We start from the raw sequence: 18,391 nt of genomic DNA, 5'->3' as shown, positions 1-18,391 counted from the left end.
CCTGGGTTCATTGTTTACTAGTTGTGTGAATTTGGGGAAATCACTTCTGTCTCAGTTTCTTTATCTGTCAAATGAGAGTGATAAATATAAATACCTTACATGCAAAAAATTTAATTTGGACCTTTACTTTATGACATGTGCAAATATTAACTCAAAATGAACCAAAGGCTAAAACTATAAAGCTCTTGAAAGAAAACAGAGAGGGAAAGCTTCATGACATTGGATTTGGCAACACTTTCTTGAGTATGACACCAAAAGAGTAGACAACAAGGAAAATAATAAGTAAGTTAGACAGAAAATTTAAAACTTTTCTGCATCAAAGGACACTATCAACTGGGTGAAGACAACCCACAGAATGGGAGAATGTACTTGCAAATTACATATCTGATATGGGATTACCATTCAGAATATTTAAAGAATTCCTACAACTCAATAACAACAAAACAAACATCCTCATTTTAAAAATGGATGAAAAGACTCAAATAAACAATTCTCATAGGAAATACAAATGACCAAGGTTATTTATCATTAAGGATGTGCAAGTCAACACCATAATGAGATACCACTTTACACACATTAAGATGGCTATGATAAAAACAAACAGAAAATAACAAGTGTTGATGAGACTATGAAATAATTGGAACCCTTGTGCATTGGGAATGTAAAGTGATGCAAACACTGCTATGTAAAACAGTATGGCAGTTCTCAAAAAATTTAAAGATAGAATTACCATCATCCAGCAATTCCACTTCTGGGTATATACTCAATATAATTGAAAGCAGGGACATAAACAGTTTTTTGTACACCAATGTTTATAGCAGCATTATTCATAATAACCAAAATGTGGAGGAAATCTGAGTCCATCGATTGATAATGGATAAGATGTGGCATAGACATATGGCGGACTATTATTTAAACTTGAAATGAAAGGAAATTGTGAGACTTGATAAACATGACTTGAAGATATTAATCTAAGTGAAATAAATACAAAATCACTAACTGGTAACTTTAGGCACAAGATACAACAAGGATAACTACTATATTGTTTCATACATATGAGGTACTTACAATAGTCAAATTCATAGATAAGAAATATATAGTGGTGGTTACTAATGACTGGGGGCAGGGAGAAAAATATGGAAATACTGTTTAATGAGTATAGAGCTTCAGTTTTCAAGGTGAAAATGTTCTGGAGATTAATGGGGATATGGTTATACAAGAAAGTGAATGTTCTGATATCACTGAAACAAATATTTAAAATAGATTAGAATGGTAGATTTTATATTATGTATATTTTATCACAATAAAAAAAGTATACACCCCATAAAATTGCTGTGAGGATTAAATGAGATCATTATTGTAAAGTAATTGGTATAATAGTGTTAAGTGTCAACCATTGCTATTGGTGTTCTCTATCTGTTGGTTATACAAAGGAATCAATGGATTAAGTATATAAAGCCTAGAAAAATAGGAGTCTACTAAAGCATATATTTGGCTTACTATGAACCTGTTACCTATAACCCAGATTGATTTTCATGAAAAACTGATTTGTTTTCCAAGAATTGTAAAAGTTGGTAAGGGATATGATGGAAGGCCTAAACCCCTTTTACAAAAATGCTGTTGAAGCAGGAGAGATGTTTCTTTTTCCTCTGGGATATGTGGACTCTTTAAAATCAGACTCTCTAGAGTTAAGAGTGGGGTTATAGAATCAATTGTTTGGGCTCCAATCCTCATTACAACTTAGATGTATAAATTTGGGCAAACTATTTAATTTCAGTCTAACTTTCTCCCAACTGAGCTATTCTGGTTTTGCTAGTTAGTTAATTTCAAATCCCAATGTTTTCTCCCACAAAATGGGGCACCCAGTTCATTGTCTTGTCTCGACTGAGTGAGGTTATAGAGATAAAATGCCTGGGACTCACTGAGTCTTGCAATGCTTGTTAGCTATTGTTGACATTACCTTTGACTTCAACCTCATGGTTGACCCCTGTTTCTCTCCTGATCTTTCTCACTTCTTGGGTTATTAAAAACTCCAAGTATAGCTGCTCATATGGAGGGCACTGAGAGAAAGGAGTGAAGTAAGATCCTCTCCCTCCTCTTTTCTGCTTTGGCACCTACTTGACATTTTGTTGATGACATTCAGAACACTGGTCGCATCTTAGGGACACATTACACAAGCAGTAGGTTATGGATCAGGATTTTAAGGGGAACTTTGTTCTTAAGATCTTTGGCTGAAGGATAATTTATTATTCTTTCTACTTGTCCATATTTTTCTATCTTGTATGATGAGTCTACATTAAGTTTAGGTTGGAAAAATAAGCTTTATTCGAAACTCATATTTCACCCAATATTAAAAGAGTAATGGCAACGGTTGGGAATTGGTTAAAAATGCCAACTAAAGAGTTAAGTGCCTTTAGTATTAAGATGCAGGGAGAAATTAGATAATAAAGAATGAGAGATATATTTAGTGGAACAAGGTTGGCAATCCTCTTAAATGTAACCGCAATTATAAGGGAGATGACAGAAGCAATGCAACCTTAGTTGAAATCAGCTGTACAGTTAAAATCCTGTTTGTTCCTCCAAGGAATAGAGACATGGGATGTCCTGTGAATTGAATTTTTTAAAAATTCTTTTTATTATTCAGTCAATGCCCCACTGTTGGATATTTAAAATATTTCTCTATGGGCCTCCCTAGTGGTGCAAGGGGTTAAGACACAGCACTATGAAGCTATCCGCAACCATTGCAGCATGAGTTCGATCCCTGTCCAGGGAGCTAATCCACATGGAGCAGCAGACCCCTCCTGTCTCACTTGCTGCTCCCCTCAGCAGTGTATTTCAGTCAGTCTGCCTGTTCTGTTCCCCACTCCGTGTCTGGTGAATCCTCTCACCTCCCCCCCACACACCTCTGGCCTGTACCCCAGTTCTTATATATATAAATAAATTAAATTCTTAAAAACCAATCAATCAATCTCCCTGGATTTATAAAATTCTAAAAATATGAGAATAAAAAATAATAAATGATGTGAATGTTATTTCACATATCTGATGATTTGAGAGGCACTTTAGAATTGTGCTATGCTTCAAGAATCTCATTATCACTATCATTTAGATAACTACCCCAAATTATGCCTATTTAGGTTTTATAGACATTTTATTTCTAAATGATGAAAAGCTGAATGAAGTAAAGGCTTTAAGAAGGATGGTTCTAACTTTCTAATATTTGAACAATATTTCCTTCTGGTTAAAAAAAGCAACAACATATCTACATGTACATAGAAGTGTAACTATTCAGACATCGAATTGCTTAACATTTATTTTAATTCCTTAGGAAGCTGGGCCATCAAGAAAGTTTAAAATAGGTGTAGGCTGAGCAATAAAGCCCAGACATATTGCCATACATGTCATTAGATCCATATATAGAACTGGAGATGACGTGAGATGCTTTACAAATTTAATTGCACCTCCCTGTGACAGCTCAGTTCCCACAGGTCTGAGGGGGAGATGCATATGTAGCCTTCCTGATGCATGTTGCAGTGTAGCTCCTTCTGTGAGCAGTGCTACTTCACTGGGGAACAACCTCCTCCATTTTTCCTTCTTCACTTTGGATCTTTTACTTTGAGTGTGATGTTTTTAGCTCTTGAGCTATACTTTTTGGACAAAGAAAGACTGATCCTAAGAAATAGATGGTATAGTTATTGGAGGAGTCCATGTATAACACTTCTTGTATACCACTTCCTCTCCTGACCCTTCCTGGTTTGCTAAATCAACCTCTCTCCCCTTCACTATCCATCTCCTTCAAAATCATTGACTTTAATTTTATTAAAAAAATTCTTTAAAAAAAATTTTTTTTAAGATTTATTTTTTTATACAAGAACTGAGGTACAGGCCAGATGTGTGGGAAGGTGTGAGGATTCACCAGAGACAGAGTGGGGAACAGAACAGGCAGATTGATTGAAATACACTGCTGAGGGGAGCAGCGGGCGTGACAGGAGTGGTCCGCTGTGCCATGTGGGTATCTCTGCGGCCGGTGGGGATCGAACCAGCACTGCAGAGGCGGCAGACAGCTTCACAGCGCTGTGCTGAACCGCCAGTGCCACCCTAAAAAATTCTTATCGGGCCTCCCTGGTGGCACAGGGGTTAAACACAGGGCTATCAAGCTATCACCAGCCACTGCAGCACGAGTTTGATCCCTGCTCAGCTAGGGAGCTACCCACATGGTGCATCAGACCTCTCCTGTCTCGCCTTCTGCTCACATCAGCAGTGTATTTCAGTAGATCTGCCTGTTCTTTTCTCCACTCTGTCTTTGGTGAATCTTCTCAGCTCCTGCACCTCTGGCTTACACCCCAGTTCTTATACGCATAAATAAATAGATCTTTTAAAAAATTCTTATGACTTAAAATAGCTTGGTAAAAATATATGTATAAATAAAAATATCACATACTCACACTACCCATCATTAAATTACGATGTGTATCTTTCTGGTTGTAACTTATGTTTAAAAGTTGCGATTATGTTAGAGATGTGAGGCTTTCTACAGTGTCTGGTTTTTTTTTTTTTTAAAAGATTTATTTATTTATTTATACAAGCACTGGGTACAGACAGAAGAGCAGGAGGGTGAGAGAATTCACCAGAGCCAGAGCGGGGACCAGAACAGGCAGAAGGACCAAAGAACACTGCTGAGGGGAGCAGTGGGCGCAGCAGGAGAGGTCTGCGTGCCATGTGGGACACTTGCCGGGCGGCCGGGGATCAAACCGGCGCTGCAGAGGCTGTGGGCAGCTTCGCAGCCCAGCGCTCAACCGCTGCGCCACCGGGGAGGCCCTACAGTGTCTGGTTTTGAATCTGGTGCAATCTACTTGGCTGTATCATCTTGAATGAAAATTTTTATTTGTTCTTCAATTTCCTCACCTTTAAAATAAGATAACAATAGCACTTACCCCCAGGGTTCACTTAGAACAGAGACAGAGCACAGTAAATACTCAAAAAATATTAATGATCAATGGTATTTTAATTTTATGAACATTATTTTGTAACTTGCTTTAAAAAACATTGTGGATATTTTTTCATGTTATTCATGACTAATATATATCTTTACTACCTGATCCAGAATCCATTATATGATTGTACCATAATGTAATCTATTTTCATTGTTGGACATTTGTTATTTTCAATTTTTTCCTAGTAATAAACAACATTGTAGTAAACATTCATGTGCAAATATTTTTGGGCATATCTTTGATTATTTCCTAAGGCAAATTCTTATAGGTAGAATGCTATGAGTATCAACCCTTTTAGGTTTTTGCCAAAGTGCTCTCCAAAAATGTCATGTGGGGCCTCCCTGGTGGTATAAGGGGTTAAGCACAGCACTATGAAGCAATCCGCAGCCTCTGCAGCATGAGTTTGATCCCTGGCCAGCCAGGGAGCAACCCACATGGTGCAGCAGACCTCTCCTGACTCGCTCGCTGCTCCCTCAGCAATGTGTTTCAGTCAGTCTGCCTGTTCTGTTCCCCACTCTGTCTCCGGTGAATCCTCTCACCCCCTTGCACCTCTGGCCTGTACCCCAGCTCTTGTATGCATAAATAAATAAATCTTTAAAAAAAATGTCATGTGAACTTGTGCTCCTAATGTATGGATGTTTATATCTCCATCACCTTCCCAGCACTGGATACTGTGATTTTAAAAAAGCAGTCTATAGTTTTCATAATCAGATGGTGCTCTGTAGTTCCCCAAACTCTTTTTTCCCAAGCTGCTAATTTTCTTAATTCCCAAGTCCCTTTTGAGTTACTTTTAAAATCTACTATGTCTTAGAACTTTAAATTCTTGTCCTGTTATTATTCTCAAATTTTTCTTTCTTTTCTGAGTACTTCCACCATTTCTTTTCTACCCATTTGGTGTAACATTTTTAAAGTATTTACTATGCTTCTGCCACTGTTCAAAGTGCTTTCTATGAATCCTGGGGGTAGGCGCTAAATATTCAGTTTTATATAGGCATGCCTTGTGAATCTAGTAGATGGTTACCACAGGAAGACAGAAACTTCTTTTTTTCACTGAGCCCAAGTCTAATAAAAATGAAGAGATCTCCAAATGGAATCACCTACTTTATAAAGCAATAAAATTCCCTATTGTCCAAAATATTCAAGTCATACAGACAAATATCTGAAAGCTATGGAAGGTATTCTTATTCTGGGCTGTATTTAGCATACATATGGGTCAGTGTCCAACCAAGAAAACAGAAGTCACTCTAAGTAAACACAGAAGCAATCTAATTCTAGGAATTGATTATACAGGTGACTAGAGAGCTCAGAAGCCAAACATATGGTGGGGTAACACTGAGATTAGTAGCATCAGGAAGCCACCCTTAGGCTAGAAGATGGAGGGATGAGCTGGTGGGTCACCTGGAGGATCTGGACCATCGTGGGCCTGTCCATGAGAATTGGACCATAGAGGTGGCGCAGATGCTTCTCATTATCCCAAGGAGGGAAGACATATCCTGTATTTTCTCCTTTTTTTCCCACTGGCAAAATTAGTCAAGAAGCCAGGTGACACAGATGTTTGTGGAGTTCTATATAGCAGAGCAGTGTAGAGTAAAGAAGAGGCGTGGACGTAAGGGCAAACAAGCCAAAGCCTGGCATAATGAATTCTGAAGTTCCTTCTAAGACCACAGACAATAGCGTGAAATGCAAAATATGCTGCCCCTGGAGAGGTAGGCAGTCCTGGGTTTGAACCTTGACTCAATCATTTTCTATCTCTGAAATCTTAACCAAGTCATTTAACTTCTCTGAATCTGAGTTTTCTCATCTCTAAAAGGGGGTCAAGAAAAAACATATTTCACAGTCTCATTGTGAAGATTAAAGGTTTTTAAAGATTTTTATAAAATATTTTTATATTTTTATAACTGTAAGAAAAAGCCATAAAGTAATAGCAAGCATTCAACAATGATTAATTTCCTTTCATCCTAGGATTTTAAGACAAAGGACAATTGTTTATTTGGTCTAGGTCATTAGCATCTCTGTATTTTACAAGAAGGAAAAGGAGCAGAGGAATCCCTGCCTAGGGTGGTGAAGATAATAAATTGCTCAATAATGATACTGGGAAATGATCTAAGAAACATTGAAAGCATCATGCACGACTGATTCATTCATTCTCAACATTCATGAATACTCACTATTCTATGGAAATAATTTAGGCACAGATGCTTCTCTCTCGGAGGTGGCAAGAGATGGGCAAAGAGATAAGCAGCAATGCCCACCAGTCTGGGCATGTTCAGGGAGGGGTGCAAGGGGAACATCTCTGCAAGGGAAAAGGGAGAAGGCATCAGGGAGGAGATGGCATTTGGACTGTGTTTTGAAGGATGAGTAGGAATTTTCCAGATGTAGAAGCATGTGCAAAGAGTGAAGTTATGAAGGGAGGGGGCATTCAGGGAATGGTGAACTCTTCTGTGTAGGGTCTTGAGGGGCCCATGGTCAAGGTGTTGATAAGAATAAATGTGAGTTGTGGCTAGAAATGAAAAAAAAGTCAATGAGTGAAGAACCTGAGGTGAGAAGCTAATGACTTTATCCTGTGGAAAATGTGAAGCCAGCAGAGACTTAAACTGGAGAGTAACCCACCGTCTGTGACCCAGACTGTCTCCGTAAAGTGCAACATCTTCCCAGTCTCTCTCATGGCCTCTGCCAAGGAACTGATGCACGTGGTTCTATAAAGCAGGGGCCGTGTGTACATCTCCCAAGACATTACAAAATAGGAATCAGAAACACGAGCACAGGGTTTTTCTCTTAATATTACATTCAGAATGGAAAAAGTCATTAACTCTCCTGCAGACACAGAAGGACTTAGGATAAATATTTAAAATACTCTCCCACATTTCCAAAGCCAAGAATATCAGGATGCTTGTGATGACGAGATAGGATTTCCAGAATTATGATAAGATGTCTGCTGGTCTGGATTTGGCCAATGCTGAAAGGAACTTAGTGTTATTCTAATGGAAAGGAAGACACAAAATAATGATGACACAGCCCTTTATGCTCTCCAGAGCCTTTCATTGACACTATTCATTCAAACCTTGTGACAAATTGAGTGTGACAGAATAGGCCACGAGTACAATCCACAATCCCATTTTAGAGATAAAGAAGTGGAGGTCTGAGCATTTCATACCTTCCTGGGGTTCTGAGCAGACAGGTTTACCCAAAGCCACAACTGGATTTCTAGACATGCAGGTAAGCACCTGCCCTGCACCCAGGACACTGCTTGGCCTACCTGTCCCCTTCCGTAAGCCAGGATGGCTTCCTTGAGGTCCTGGAGTGTATGCAGTTCAAGATCTAGCCTCTTCCTAGGGCCTTTAGGGCGGCAGGGGCCTTTTCTTCTCTCTTCAGGTGTCCATGCTGATATGGCTAAACCTTCTGAGTAGAGAATCAGGGCGCCCTTTCTAGTGCTGAATGTTTTAGGGAGAAAAAGACTCCACATGTGCTGGCTGCCACTGCCCTCATCCTTTGGTTTGCTGACCAGGACATAATCTTCTGGGGACTTCCAGTTCAAGTAATCCTGCAATGAGAAGAGATACCTTGATGGATGTACTGTGGGAGGTGGGAGAACCACATATAGCAAACACCCCATGTGCACGGTTCTCGGTGACTTTCTCTGATCTGCTCGCGCGGTGTCAGTACACAGTCACTCGTGGCAATTTTGTTCACTCTCAGAATTAGAACAAGGGCATCGTTCCATTTTACCCCATACAACTTTCAGCAGAGTTATTCGTGCCTGGAGGTTTAAATAGGGTAGAGTATAGGTTATAGGCCTTTTTAAGTTTCCTGGTATGCAAGTAAATAGTCAGAATTATCAAGGGTAGCAGATAACTCTGAAATTAGAACTGGTCTAACTGGCAGTGTAAATGGGAAAAAACCATTCCAATCCATCACTTCAGCAGAACACAGGGAGAATTTCTGTACATTCCAGACACTAGGCAACATTACCTAATTTGGCTATTGAGGAGCCTATAAAGTAGTTACATATCTTGTAAGTAAGTAAATGCCATTGGCCACAGAGGTCTTTTGAAACTTTATATGTCTTTTAATAAAAGGAAGGTCAAATATCATGACAAACTATCACGGAAATGAAAATCTCTGTGTGAGCCAAAAGTTTTCAAAGTACCCCAGATGGATTTCTTACTCCTGGCAGAGTTCAACAACAATGAAAAAACTAGTGCAACAAGGGAATTTTGCCACTGCTTTAAAATGACCTAAGATGAGATTTTTGGAGGGTGGGTATGTTAATATGAATCCAGTGGGTTGAATTTCAGAAAGTTCAAGGAAGCCCTTGAAATGACATGTACATACACAGCATTTCAACCACAGAACACAACTTCTAAAAGCCAAACAACCACGAGCTTGCCTAGAATACAGGTGGAAATTCTGGTCTTAAATCAAATATCTGAATTCTAGATGATCTGGAATCCCCTTTGGTCTAAAGCAAAAGAGGCCATAAGTCATTGAAGAGGGCAACATTGGTAATCTCCTTGTGCCAGGCAAGCTATGTCATCTTCTGGAGTTTCACCAAGAGGGGAAGATCCATTAGTGGCCCTCTGCCCCCAGCCCATCTCGCTAATAAACAAAACCAAAATGCACAAGGCTAATGGAAAAATAGAATATTTCTACCTTCACCCCCAAAATGTGCCTTTATTCAGCAGTAAGACTCACCTCTGGTTCAAAATAGACTTCTAACTTCTGTTTGTTCTGGACCAACTTCCCATGTCCCCGGCTCAGGAGAGAGAGTGTGAACATGTTTCCTCTCTGACCACCCTTCTCAAGGGCAGTTCATCTTGGTTTTGAAGGCTGAAAACTGGTCACACCTCAAGATTTCCTAAGCTCAGCAGTGAGCCTAAGAAGACCACAAACACTGGGCCTTTTATTAAATACATTTTCCCCTCGTACAGCAGCTTCTTAATAACAACCAGCCACACAGTTTAGACAGTGTGTGTCTTTGTCGGGAGAAAAAATAAACCGCAAACCCAGGCTCCTCAAGCTCGGGATCGTCTGCTCTCTGGGCAGCCTCTCTCGCCTTCGCCTGCGTGCTTGTTGTGCCCTGGCTCCGTTGCTCTGTTACCGGCTGGCGGGTCAGTTGTGTGCATCTACAGATCCCGCCATGGCACCATCCTTATTGTGAGTGGAGGTTGTTTCCTGGTTGCTATGGCAGCACAGGGAAGTGAGTTCCCTGGAACTAGTCCAGGGAGGCAGAGACAGCAGAGTGTTTGCACACTGGGGGTGGGCAGGAGGGTCAAATGGATATTGACCCAACCAGGTTCAAATTTCAAGCCCTGAAGGGGGGCAGAGTGTGGGGGGCACACGTTGGTATATTTTTTTCTGTCATAGCAATCACCTTGCATTTAGAGAGTGTCTTTCCCTTTCTTATATGGGAGCCTGTCACTGTCAATTAACTGTTACCAGACTCAGAAGAATTGTCTAAGTCATCTAAAGTGACCTGGGACATTTTTCCTTGGCCCAAGTCCAGCATCCCCTCAATTGAACATGAGGCCTCTTTATGGTAACTGTTTCTTTGCGTGAATGAATGTGGGATGCTGGGTATCTCCAGATTCGTTGCATACCTAGTTTTCACTTGGGCAACCCCCATATCCAGGGAGGGATTCTAAGGAGATGTAGGGGGTATTTTGGTTGTCCCAATGGCTGGGGGCCACTACTGGTGTTTAGCAGTGTGTGGGACTAACCTGCATAATGAAAATTGCCCCAATTAGAATGCCTTTGAGAAACACTGTTATGGTGGGGGCAGCTGGGTCCTCCTTGATTCTGACACTGTAAAGAGGACAGGATGGGGCTGGGGGTGGTGGTGGGGAGAAAAGAGGGTGGAAAACTAAAGCACCCTTTTGCTGGTCATCTAGGACCCTGCTTTGGCCTGGAAAAGCAACCTGACCTGTCATCAGTCAGCTGAAAGGCCATGACAGTCTTGTGGGAGTGGCCCCGGCTGACCTGGGTGGAGAAACACAACAGACTGCATGCCCAGCTGCTCTTTGGTGGAGTCTTCACGGGAAGCAGGCTCAAGTCTCGTGAGGAAAAGAGGTGATGGTGGGTAGTCAGATTGGGTTATCCATGAGGCACTGAGACAGTGAATGCAGAGTCTCAAAACTGAGTTTAGTCAGAATGACAATGGATAATACTTCAGACACATTAGGATGGCTTAATTAAAAAATAAAGAAAATAAAGCATTGGAGAGAAGTGGAAACCCTTGTGCCCTGTTGGTGGGAATGTAAAATGGCATAGCTACTATGGAAAACTGTATGGCGGGTCCTCAAAAAATTAAACATGGAATTTCCATATGATTGTGTCATTTCACTGCTAGGTTTATACAAAAAGAAGTGGAAGCAGGGATTTGGACAGATATCTGAATGTTTATACAGCAGCATTATGAACAATTACTAAAATGTGGAAATGATCCAAGTGTCTATCAACAGATGACTGGATAAACAAAATGTGGCTTATATGTACACTGAAATATTAGTAAGTCTTGAAAAAGAAGGAAATTTGGACATAGGTTATAATATGTATGAATCTTGAAGACATTAGGCTGGGTGAAATAAATCAGTCACAAGGAACAAATACTGTATGATTCTAATTATATGAGGTATTTAAAGTAATCAAACTCATAAAGAGAGAAAGTAGAATGGTGTTTGCTGGGGAATATGGGGAAGGGAATTAAGAATTAGTGTTCAGTGGGTACAGAGTTTCAGTTTGAGAAAATGAAAATGTTTTGGAGATGGATGGTGTAGATAGTAAATGTACTTAATGCCAATGAATTGTATACTCAAAAATTAATAAAAAGTTAAATTTTATGTTATATATATTTTACCACAATTAGGAAAATTTAAAAAATGTGTAACAAGCCAGAAAACCCTGAAATTAGCATTTTATAATATGAAATCTGATCAGCTTGATTGTGGAGTGTCCTCATAGTAAGTGAGGCAACACCCTACAAAAATGAGGGATCCAAAAAATTTACATGGATCTTAGACTATAGTTGCCTTCCCTCCTCCCCACTCCTAAATGCACAAAAAGGTCCCTTCCACAAAACTTTACTGAGAGGTTCCTAAATGTGAGCCATGGCCCCTGTCCCAGAGAAGCCCCCAGCAGGGTGAGAAGACAGATGCAGGTGAAAGCTGAGGTGACAGTTGTGACAACGGGTTACAAGGGTGGAGAGAAGCAGGAGCTCTAGCAAGAGTCAGGAGGGCAGTAGGGATAAGGATGGGTGGTGATGAGCCTGGAGAAGGCTACTGAGGTAAGGATATTAGAGGTGGGCTTGCATGGACAGCAGTGCATGGCGAGGAGGGAAGATAAAAGATATCACAGGAGGCATGAATGGGAAATCTTGGGGTCTTTGGGGAAGGGCAACTTCTTGGGTATAGGAAAAGCCTCAGGTCACATGGACAGAGATGAAGCTGAAGAGACAGGCCAGTTGGCTGAGGCCATAAAGGTCACACAGACAAGACCAAGGCACTTGGATTTCATTATTCAGTAGGTTTTTTTTTTTTTTTTTTTTTTTAAAGCAGTGATGTGACAGTGATGTGATTCTATCTGAATTTTAGGAAGAGAACTCTGAGAACAGTATGGAGGATGGATAGAAGGAAGGCTGCTTATCTCATAAGCCTCTAGGTGAACTTTTAAGACAAAGCTTCCTTTGGGTTTGAATAAATTTGTCGACTTGGTCAGAAATAATCTCACTAAAGACCTTTGAGGGAAAACAAGAAGGGGAAACTCCTTACTAATTGCAATAAGACATAAATGCTGCCATTGTGAAATGCCCTGGCTCAGGGAATAGAGTAAGATGGCACAAGAGGAAAGTGGAAGTGTGACAGGACCAAACGATGACCACTATTGTCATCTAAGAAATGACTCCCAAGTTTCTCCACTGCAAACTCATCCTCTGAACTCTCCTGACTTTGAAATGTTCACTCACTCACAAATGGTGACCCAGACCCCCAGGAAGGGATCTTTCTGAGGCCAGGTTTAGTAAGCATCTCACATGGGAAGATACCCAGGGGTCTGTCTGGCCCTCCCAATGCTGTGGTGAGGCTACCAGGCCTCTTAGGGCTTGTAATGTGTGAGCAACAGACCACAGCCCAAAGCAGACCTCTCCTAAACTGTCTGTTTACATCCATGCTGTTTAATATGGACACTGAGCAGATGTACAGATCAATTAATAGACATTTAAAAGCATTTACTCAGTCCCCACAGCAGTTTATGGAAAGTGCATTTAGAAAGCAATCGAGGTTATTGCTATTCTAAAGTGCTTGGGGATCCCAGATGAAAGGCCCTTGTAACTGGAAAGTATTTATAATGCAAGAAGAAGCCCTCCACGCCCATGTTATATAACACCAACACCATCTCCTGGCACGCCTGACCTGTCAGCCATGTAGCACGTCTGTTTAAATTGCACTGTAAATTCTGTAGGGTGGAGACCTTATTTTTATGGTTTGTAAAACATCACGAATAACCATGGCACTCCGTAAATAAGTAAAAACCACACGAAACAAAGAAAAGAGATGCAATTCAATGGCTTTGTCGCCACTGTGTCCAGGAATCTGTCCCTTGCTCCAAAGTGCTTGGGGTAAATGGATGATGCCACCCTGGGTAAGTGGCCTGTGGAGAGTGTCAGGATCCTCAGCCCTCCTTAATGAGCAGTATGATAGTGTTGTCTGGAAATTTTTTCATCTTCAAGAAGAGCCATTGTGTGCCCACAGAGGAAAGACCAGTGCAGAGAGAGGTTAATTGATCTGCACAAAGCCACAGATCAAACCAGACGTGAAATGGGACCTTGTCCAAATTGGGTCCTAATTCTAGTCTTTTGTCCGTCCCATTTCTCCATTAGAGCTTTAGCAAAGATTCCTAAGAAGCCACATCATAGCTGATACCTGGCAGCTTAAAGCAGCCATGACTGTGCCCTCTTCAGCTACGAAGCTGGTGACTGAAAACTGCATCTTTGTTTTACTGCTGTGATGACCTCTAAATACTCATATCTGCCCAACTTTGTTTCCCCTCACTTTAACTTGCACATCTCATTGCAAGGCAGTCTAGGATATCACGCCTTCAGTTTTCTAACTTCTTGTGTTAGAGGGAAGGTGGAATGAAATTGATGGAGACACCTGGATTTTCTACCATAAACACCAAAGATAGGTTTTATGAGAAGGTGAAAACAGGGATTTTTAAAAATATGGGTGGGATGCATGACAATCAGCATTGCCTTGTATCATCAAGGTTTTTTCCTTTGGCTTGTGTTTTATACTCCCAATAGGACTGTAAGCCTTTGGAAGGTAGAACTACAACCTATAATTCTTAGTATTCCCTGTGGGCTCCCTTGCATATAGTAAAAGCTGTATAAAAATTCGTTGCTTGCCTTTTACCATGCCCAGATTGATGTGTAATTATCTTTGAGTCAGTATGAAAGATCTATGAAAGAAGAGAATTAGGGCAAAGCCTGTTTTAGTAGCTAGTAGTTTGCCTATGGGACAAAGCTTCGAGTCATAGAGCCGAGATTCTGACCAACAAAAACTTGGTGTTTAAGAGCTGAAAGTGTACCAAGAGGAACAGTGTGGAAGATGCAATCTCCTAAACTATTAATAGCTGCAAGAAACACAGATGTGCTGAGCATAACTTACTCAGTTTGTTCAGAGACTAGGGCTAATTTCCCCTCTGGCCCAGGTCAGGTTTGAAAGAAGAAAATGCAAAAAGCAGTAAAGAATACTCTGGAATCATAGTAAGAGAGAAAGTGTCAGTGATGACTCCCTACTTCCTTTCTTTCCTCTTCATAAATTATGACCATAGGTCCTGCCTAGTTCAGGAGACAGAGGACTGGAGATCTATTTATTTTAGATCTTTTTGAAGGGTTTGCTTTGGGAATCTAAACTCTTTAGTTATGCTATTGCTCAAGGATTCAGTATGGTAATTGCATGCTTTTAGATTTATGGTGGGGAGATAGTAAGGTTGGGAGAAGAAATAAAAATGGCACATTCTTGGTTCTTTTGTGATATGGGAAAATCAATCACTATTCTGGTTAACAGCTCAGTCACTCACTAGGGGAAATAATAACAAACCTTCATAGGAACCAACATATGGAGAGTGATGAGAGCAATTGTGATTTTAAGGAGAAAATCTCTGAGCAGATGTCACTCATCCAAATGAAATGGATTCTGATCAATTTGAACTGTTGAATGTAAGAGCAAGGAGATAAAATGTTTTAACCTATGTCATTAGCATGATTGTGTATAAATTTTTTCTTTTGATTTTTATTAAATATTGTTACAATGACGTTTATTAATTAAAACATGAGATGATTAATGTAAAATACAGCGATACTAACATGTAGTACGTGCTCAATGAATAGACAATATTGGTTAATAAGTAATCCCGCTCTGTCATTCAAAATATACATAAATTTTCTCCCCACTATTAATTAGCACATGGTAGTGCAATTTTGCTGTACAAAATGGTGCTCTGAAAACCATCTCCTCACACTGGGGAATCTCAAATAGAGCAGATAGTAAATTGCTGGCTGTACAACCAGACACTTCTTTGTCACCTGGTTTTCAATTCACTATTTAAACTCCATGATGAGATAACTTTTATAATTTCTAACTACCACACAGTAAAAATTGTGAGCTTCTGCTAATAATTTTAGAGAAATGGTGATGTGATGTATAAAATGTATTTTTTCAAGGACATATCTATTGCATCACCCAAGCTATACACAAATTCTTTTCCCATTATTTGTCCACTTTACTGAGGTTTTGATGCAAAATTGATGCCCCTTCCTTCATCCCCAGGAGAGGAGCAGCCAGGGAGCTGGAACTGACAGTCTGAAGAAGAGACAGCAGCTTCCGGGAGCCTGAGTTCTGGGAAGACTGCCTCTCAAGGCCCATGCGTTGCTAGCATCCACCTTGGAAACCCAGGAGCCCCGAGTCCACAGGCAACCTCACTGCCTGTAAACTGAGTGTTTTACAGTTTCCTTTGGGGAAGCATTCAAGTCTTCTCGAGAACCGAGATAATCTATAGGGATTGCATTAACCAGACTGTGCATAAATGGGACCCAGAGTGGATGCCTCGGTTTGGGGCAGAAGGGGGAGAGGTTGAGGGAAAGCGGGAGAGGAAAAGTGGCAAGATGGCAAGCAGTTTTCCTTGGGATGTCAGTCAGGGGCCCCGGCTGCAGTGGCTTTGCCCATTTCCTTGTTTTCCTAGAGAGCCAGCCTGTGCCCAAGCTCCCACAGGCAGCAATCTTAAAATGGGGCAGAGGCTGCCAACCTGTGGCTGGCCCCAGAAGGCTCTGAAAGTACCTATTTAAGGACGAGGACAAGCATTTCCTTCTGCCCTCACAGAAGGCAGAGTCCCTTCTCCAGAGCCCAACAGACCTGCTAAAACTCTTCTGCAAGTTGAAAGGAATCACTAGTGTTTTAACAAGTGTGACCAGAAAGGAGTGGTGCCCTCTGCAGAACCTCATGGTCCTTGCCAGCCCTCTGATGCCAGCCCACTGCAAAGAAGACCTCAGGGCGAGCTACTAGTGAAGCAGGGAGAAACCTTAGAAATGGTACATTCCAAAGTACTGATCTACTGATAGCAGGGGCGGCTTTTCAGATTTTCCAAAAATCCTTCTCTAGACTCATGATCTAGATATGGCTAGGTACACAAAGAGTTAACAGGCCTGAGGACTCGGCTGCCAAAGATGCTTAATGCTCAGTCCACACTCCTGGCTTGTATTCTGACGCTGTTGGAGTGGCCTGTTCATGGCATCTGGTTCCCTGGCAACAGCTTTCATTGGCTCAATCAAAGCCCTTTCTTCTTAAGAAAGCTCCTACTGAGACGCCCACCACCACCACTAATCACCATCTTAACTCAGGGTTTAGGATGCAGCTGGTATGAAAAATAGCATTTGTGGATGTGAGAAGATAAAGCCACGTTGGCGTGAATACACCTGCCTTGCAGGACCCTTGCACTGGTTTTCTGCAGGACCAGTTGGAAATTACCTGCTTTTCCACTGGACAGAGAGAAAGGCTGAGGCCCGAAAATTTCCCAGGGCTGGAGTTCTTTGTTCAGCAGAAATCCATGAGCCTCTGTGATTCATGACTAGCTGTTTCCTGGGCTGATCTATGATAAAACTGCAGGCTCTGTGCTTTGACAAGGGGCGTTGCTGAGCTGAGGGAGTTCAGACAACGAAATCCATATTGTGGAAGGCTTGTCCCCAGTCGGCCACAAGCTGGGGAAAGATCTCTGCCTCCTCTAGGCCCCTGGCAGTCTGGCGGCCGCTCACCCCACCCCAAGACATCTCCAGGGGCTTCAGATTTGCTAAGAGTAGCAGGAAAAAGTAGCTCTTCCTACAACATTTAGGGAAAAAAAAGTTGATGGGATTCTTTGACTCACAAAGATGGACATCGTTAGGGGAAGTCTTATGTCTTGCTGAGAATTGCTTTGAGTTTTCTTATTTTGTGTAAATAAATAAAATGAAAAGCAAATGGTAGAGATGAGGAAGAAGACAAGCTGTTCTCACTTTTGGTTCACCTGTATCAATCCATTTAGTCATTTTTTCAATAACATTTCATCCCATGTACTTAGATTCACTGAACTCTGAACACACGGCATCATTCAGGAATGAAAAGCATTCAATATCCACAGAATATTTATAAGAGATGTTGAGGCATGGCTTGGCCCTCCACCTAGTATTCGTGCTGCCCCTACCTTTGGGCTCCTTAAGAGCAAACAGTCATCCCGGTCTTGGTGAAAAGCAGTGGGACAGTCGACAGCTCAGAGACATGTAGGGCCGGCGGCTGCTCTGCTGAGACGAGGGGAGGCCTCTCCTGCTGCCGTGTCTGTGAATGGCTCTGTGTCCCATGCCAGCCTGTCCACAGCTCAGCGGTGGAATGGCTCTAGGACTGCTACTTCATGTGTTAGAATATGTTACGGAGGATACTTCACACAAACAAATGTAGGGTAAGGTAAAAAGTATCAGGTTTTTCTGCCCTCCCGCCATTAGGAGAGATGACAGAACCCTGTGATCCCGAATGCATGCCTGATGGCGGGCACCTGGAGTAGGGTGTGGGCATATGTGGATGGGATTCACCTGGAGTGACTGGGCTTATAAGGGTGGCATCACGGGGACGCCAGCAGAAATGAATGCGAGAGAAGGCTGGAGAGCCCAGATAGTGAAGACTTGCTGGGGGCTGGGAGGCCTGCCAGCCTCCCAGCCCGCCGGCACCCCTGCCTTCTGTGTACCTGGTAAATCCCAATAAAAGCCTGAAAAGCCACTGACGGCTCCAGGACTCTCCCTCCTTTACCCGGTCTGCTGGATCAGAAAACCTGCCCTGTGCACATTCCTGCCCCTTTACACAACACATCTTGAGAACTATTGAGGG

At 41.7% G+C, this 18,391-nt stretch overlaps 1 protein-coding gene across 4 annotated transcripts in view; it reads right to left on the bottom strand.

Moving 5' to 3' along the window:
* KIAA2012 (KIAA2012 ortholog) overlaps nt 1-10,156 on the bottom strand; it is a 118,530-nt gene extending 108,374 nt beyond the window's left edge. For all 4 annotated transcript variants that reach the window (XM_037523849.2, XM_037523850.2, XM_037523851.2 and 1 more), the window contains exons 1-2: nt 9,687-10,156; nt 8,251-8,535 (exon numbers count right to left, since the gene is read on the bottom strand). In XM_037523849.2, coding sequence (XP_037379746.1) covers nt 8,251-8,535; nt 9,687-9,770 — 369 coding nt within the window. In that variant the 5' untranslated portion in view covers nt 9,771-10,156. The remainder of the gene's footprint in view (nt 1-8,250; nt 8,536-9,686) is intronic.
* Between the last annotated feature and the right edge of the window lie 8,235 nt (nt 10,157-18,391).

Source organism: Talpa occidentalis, unplaced genomic scaffold (assembly GCF_014898055.3).
Source record: "Talpa occidentalis isolate TD23 unplaced genomic scaffold, MPIMG_talOcc4v2.1 talOcc4.3, whole genome shotgun sequence".
Classification (NCBI taxonomy): Eukaryota; Metazoa; Chordata; class Mammalia; order Eulipotyphla; family Talpidae; genus Talpa; species Talpa occidentalis.
This window is presented reverse-complemented; position numbering and strand designations above follow the sequence as displayed.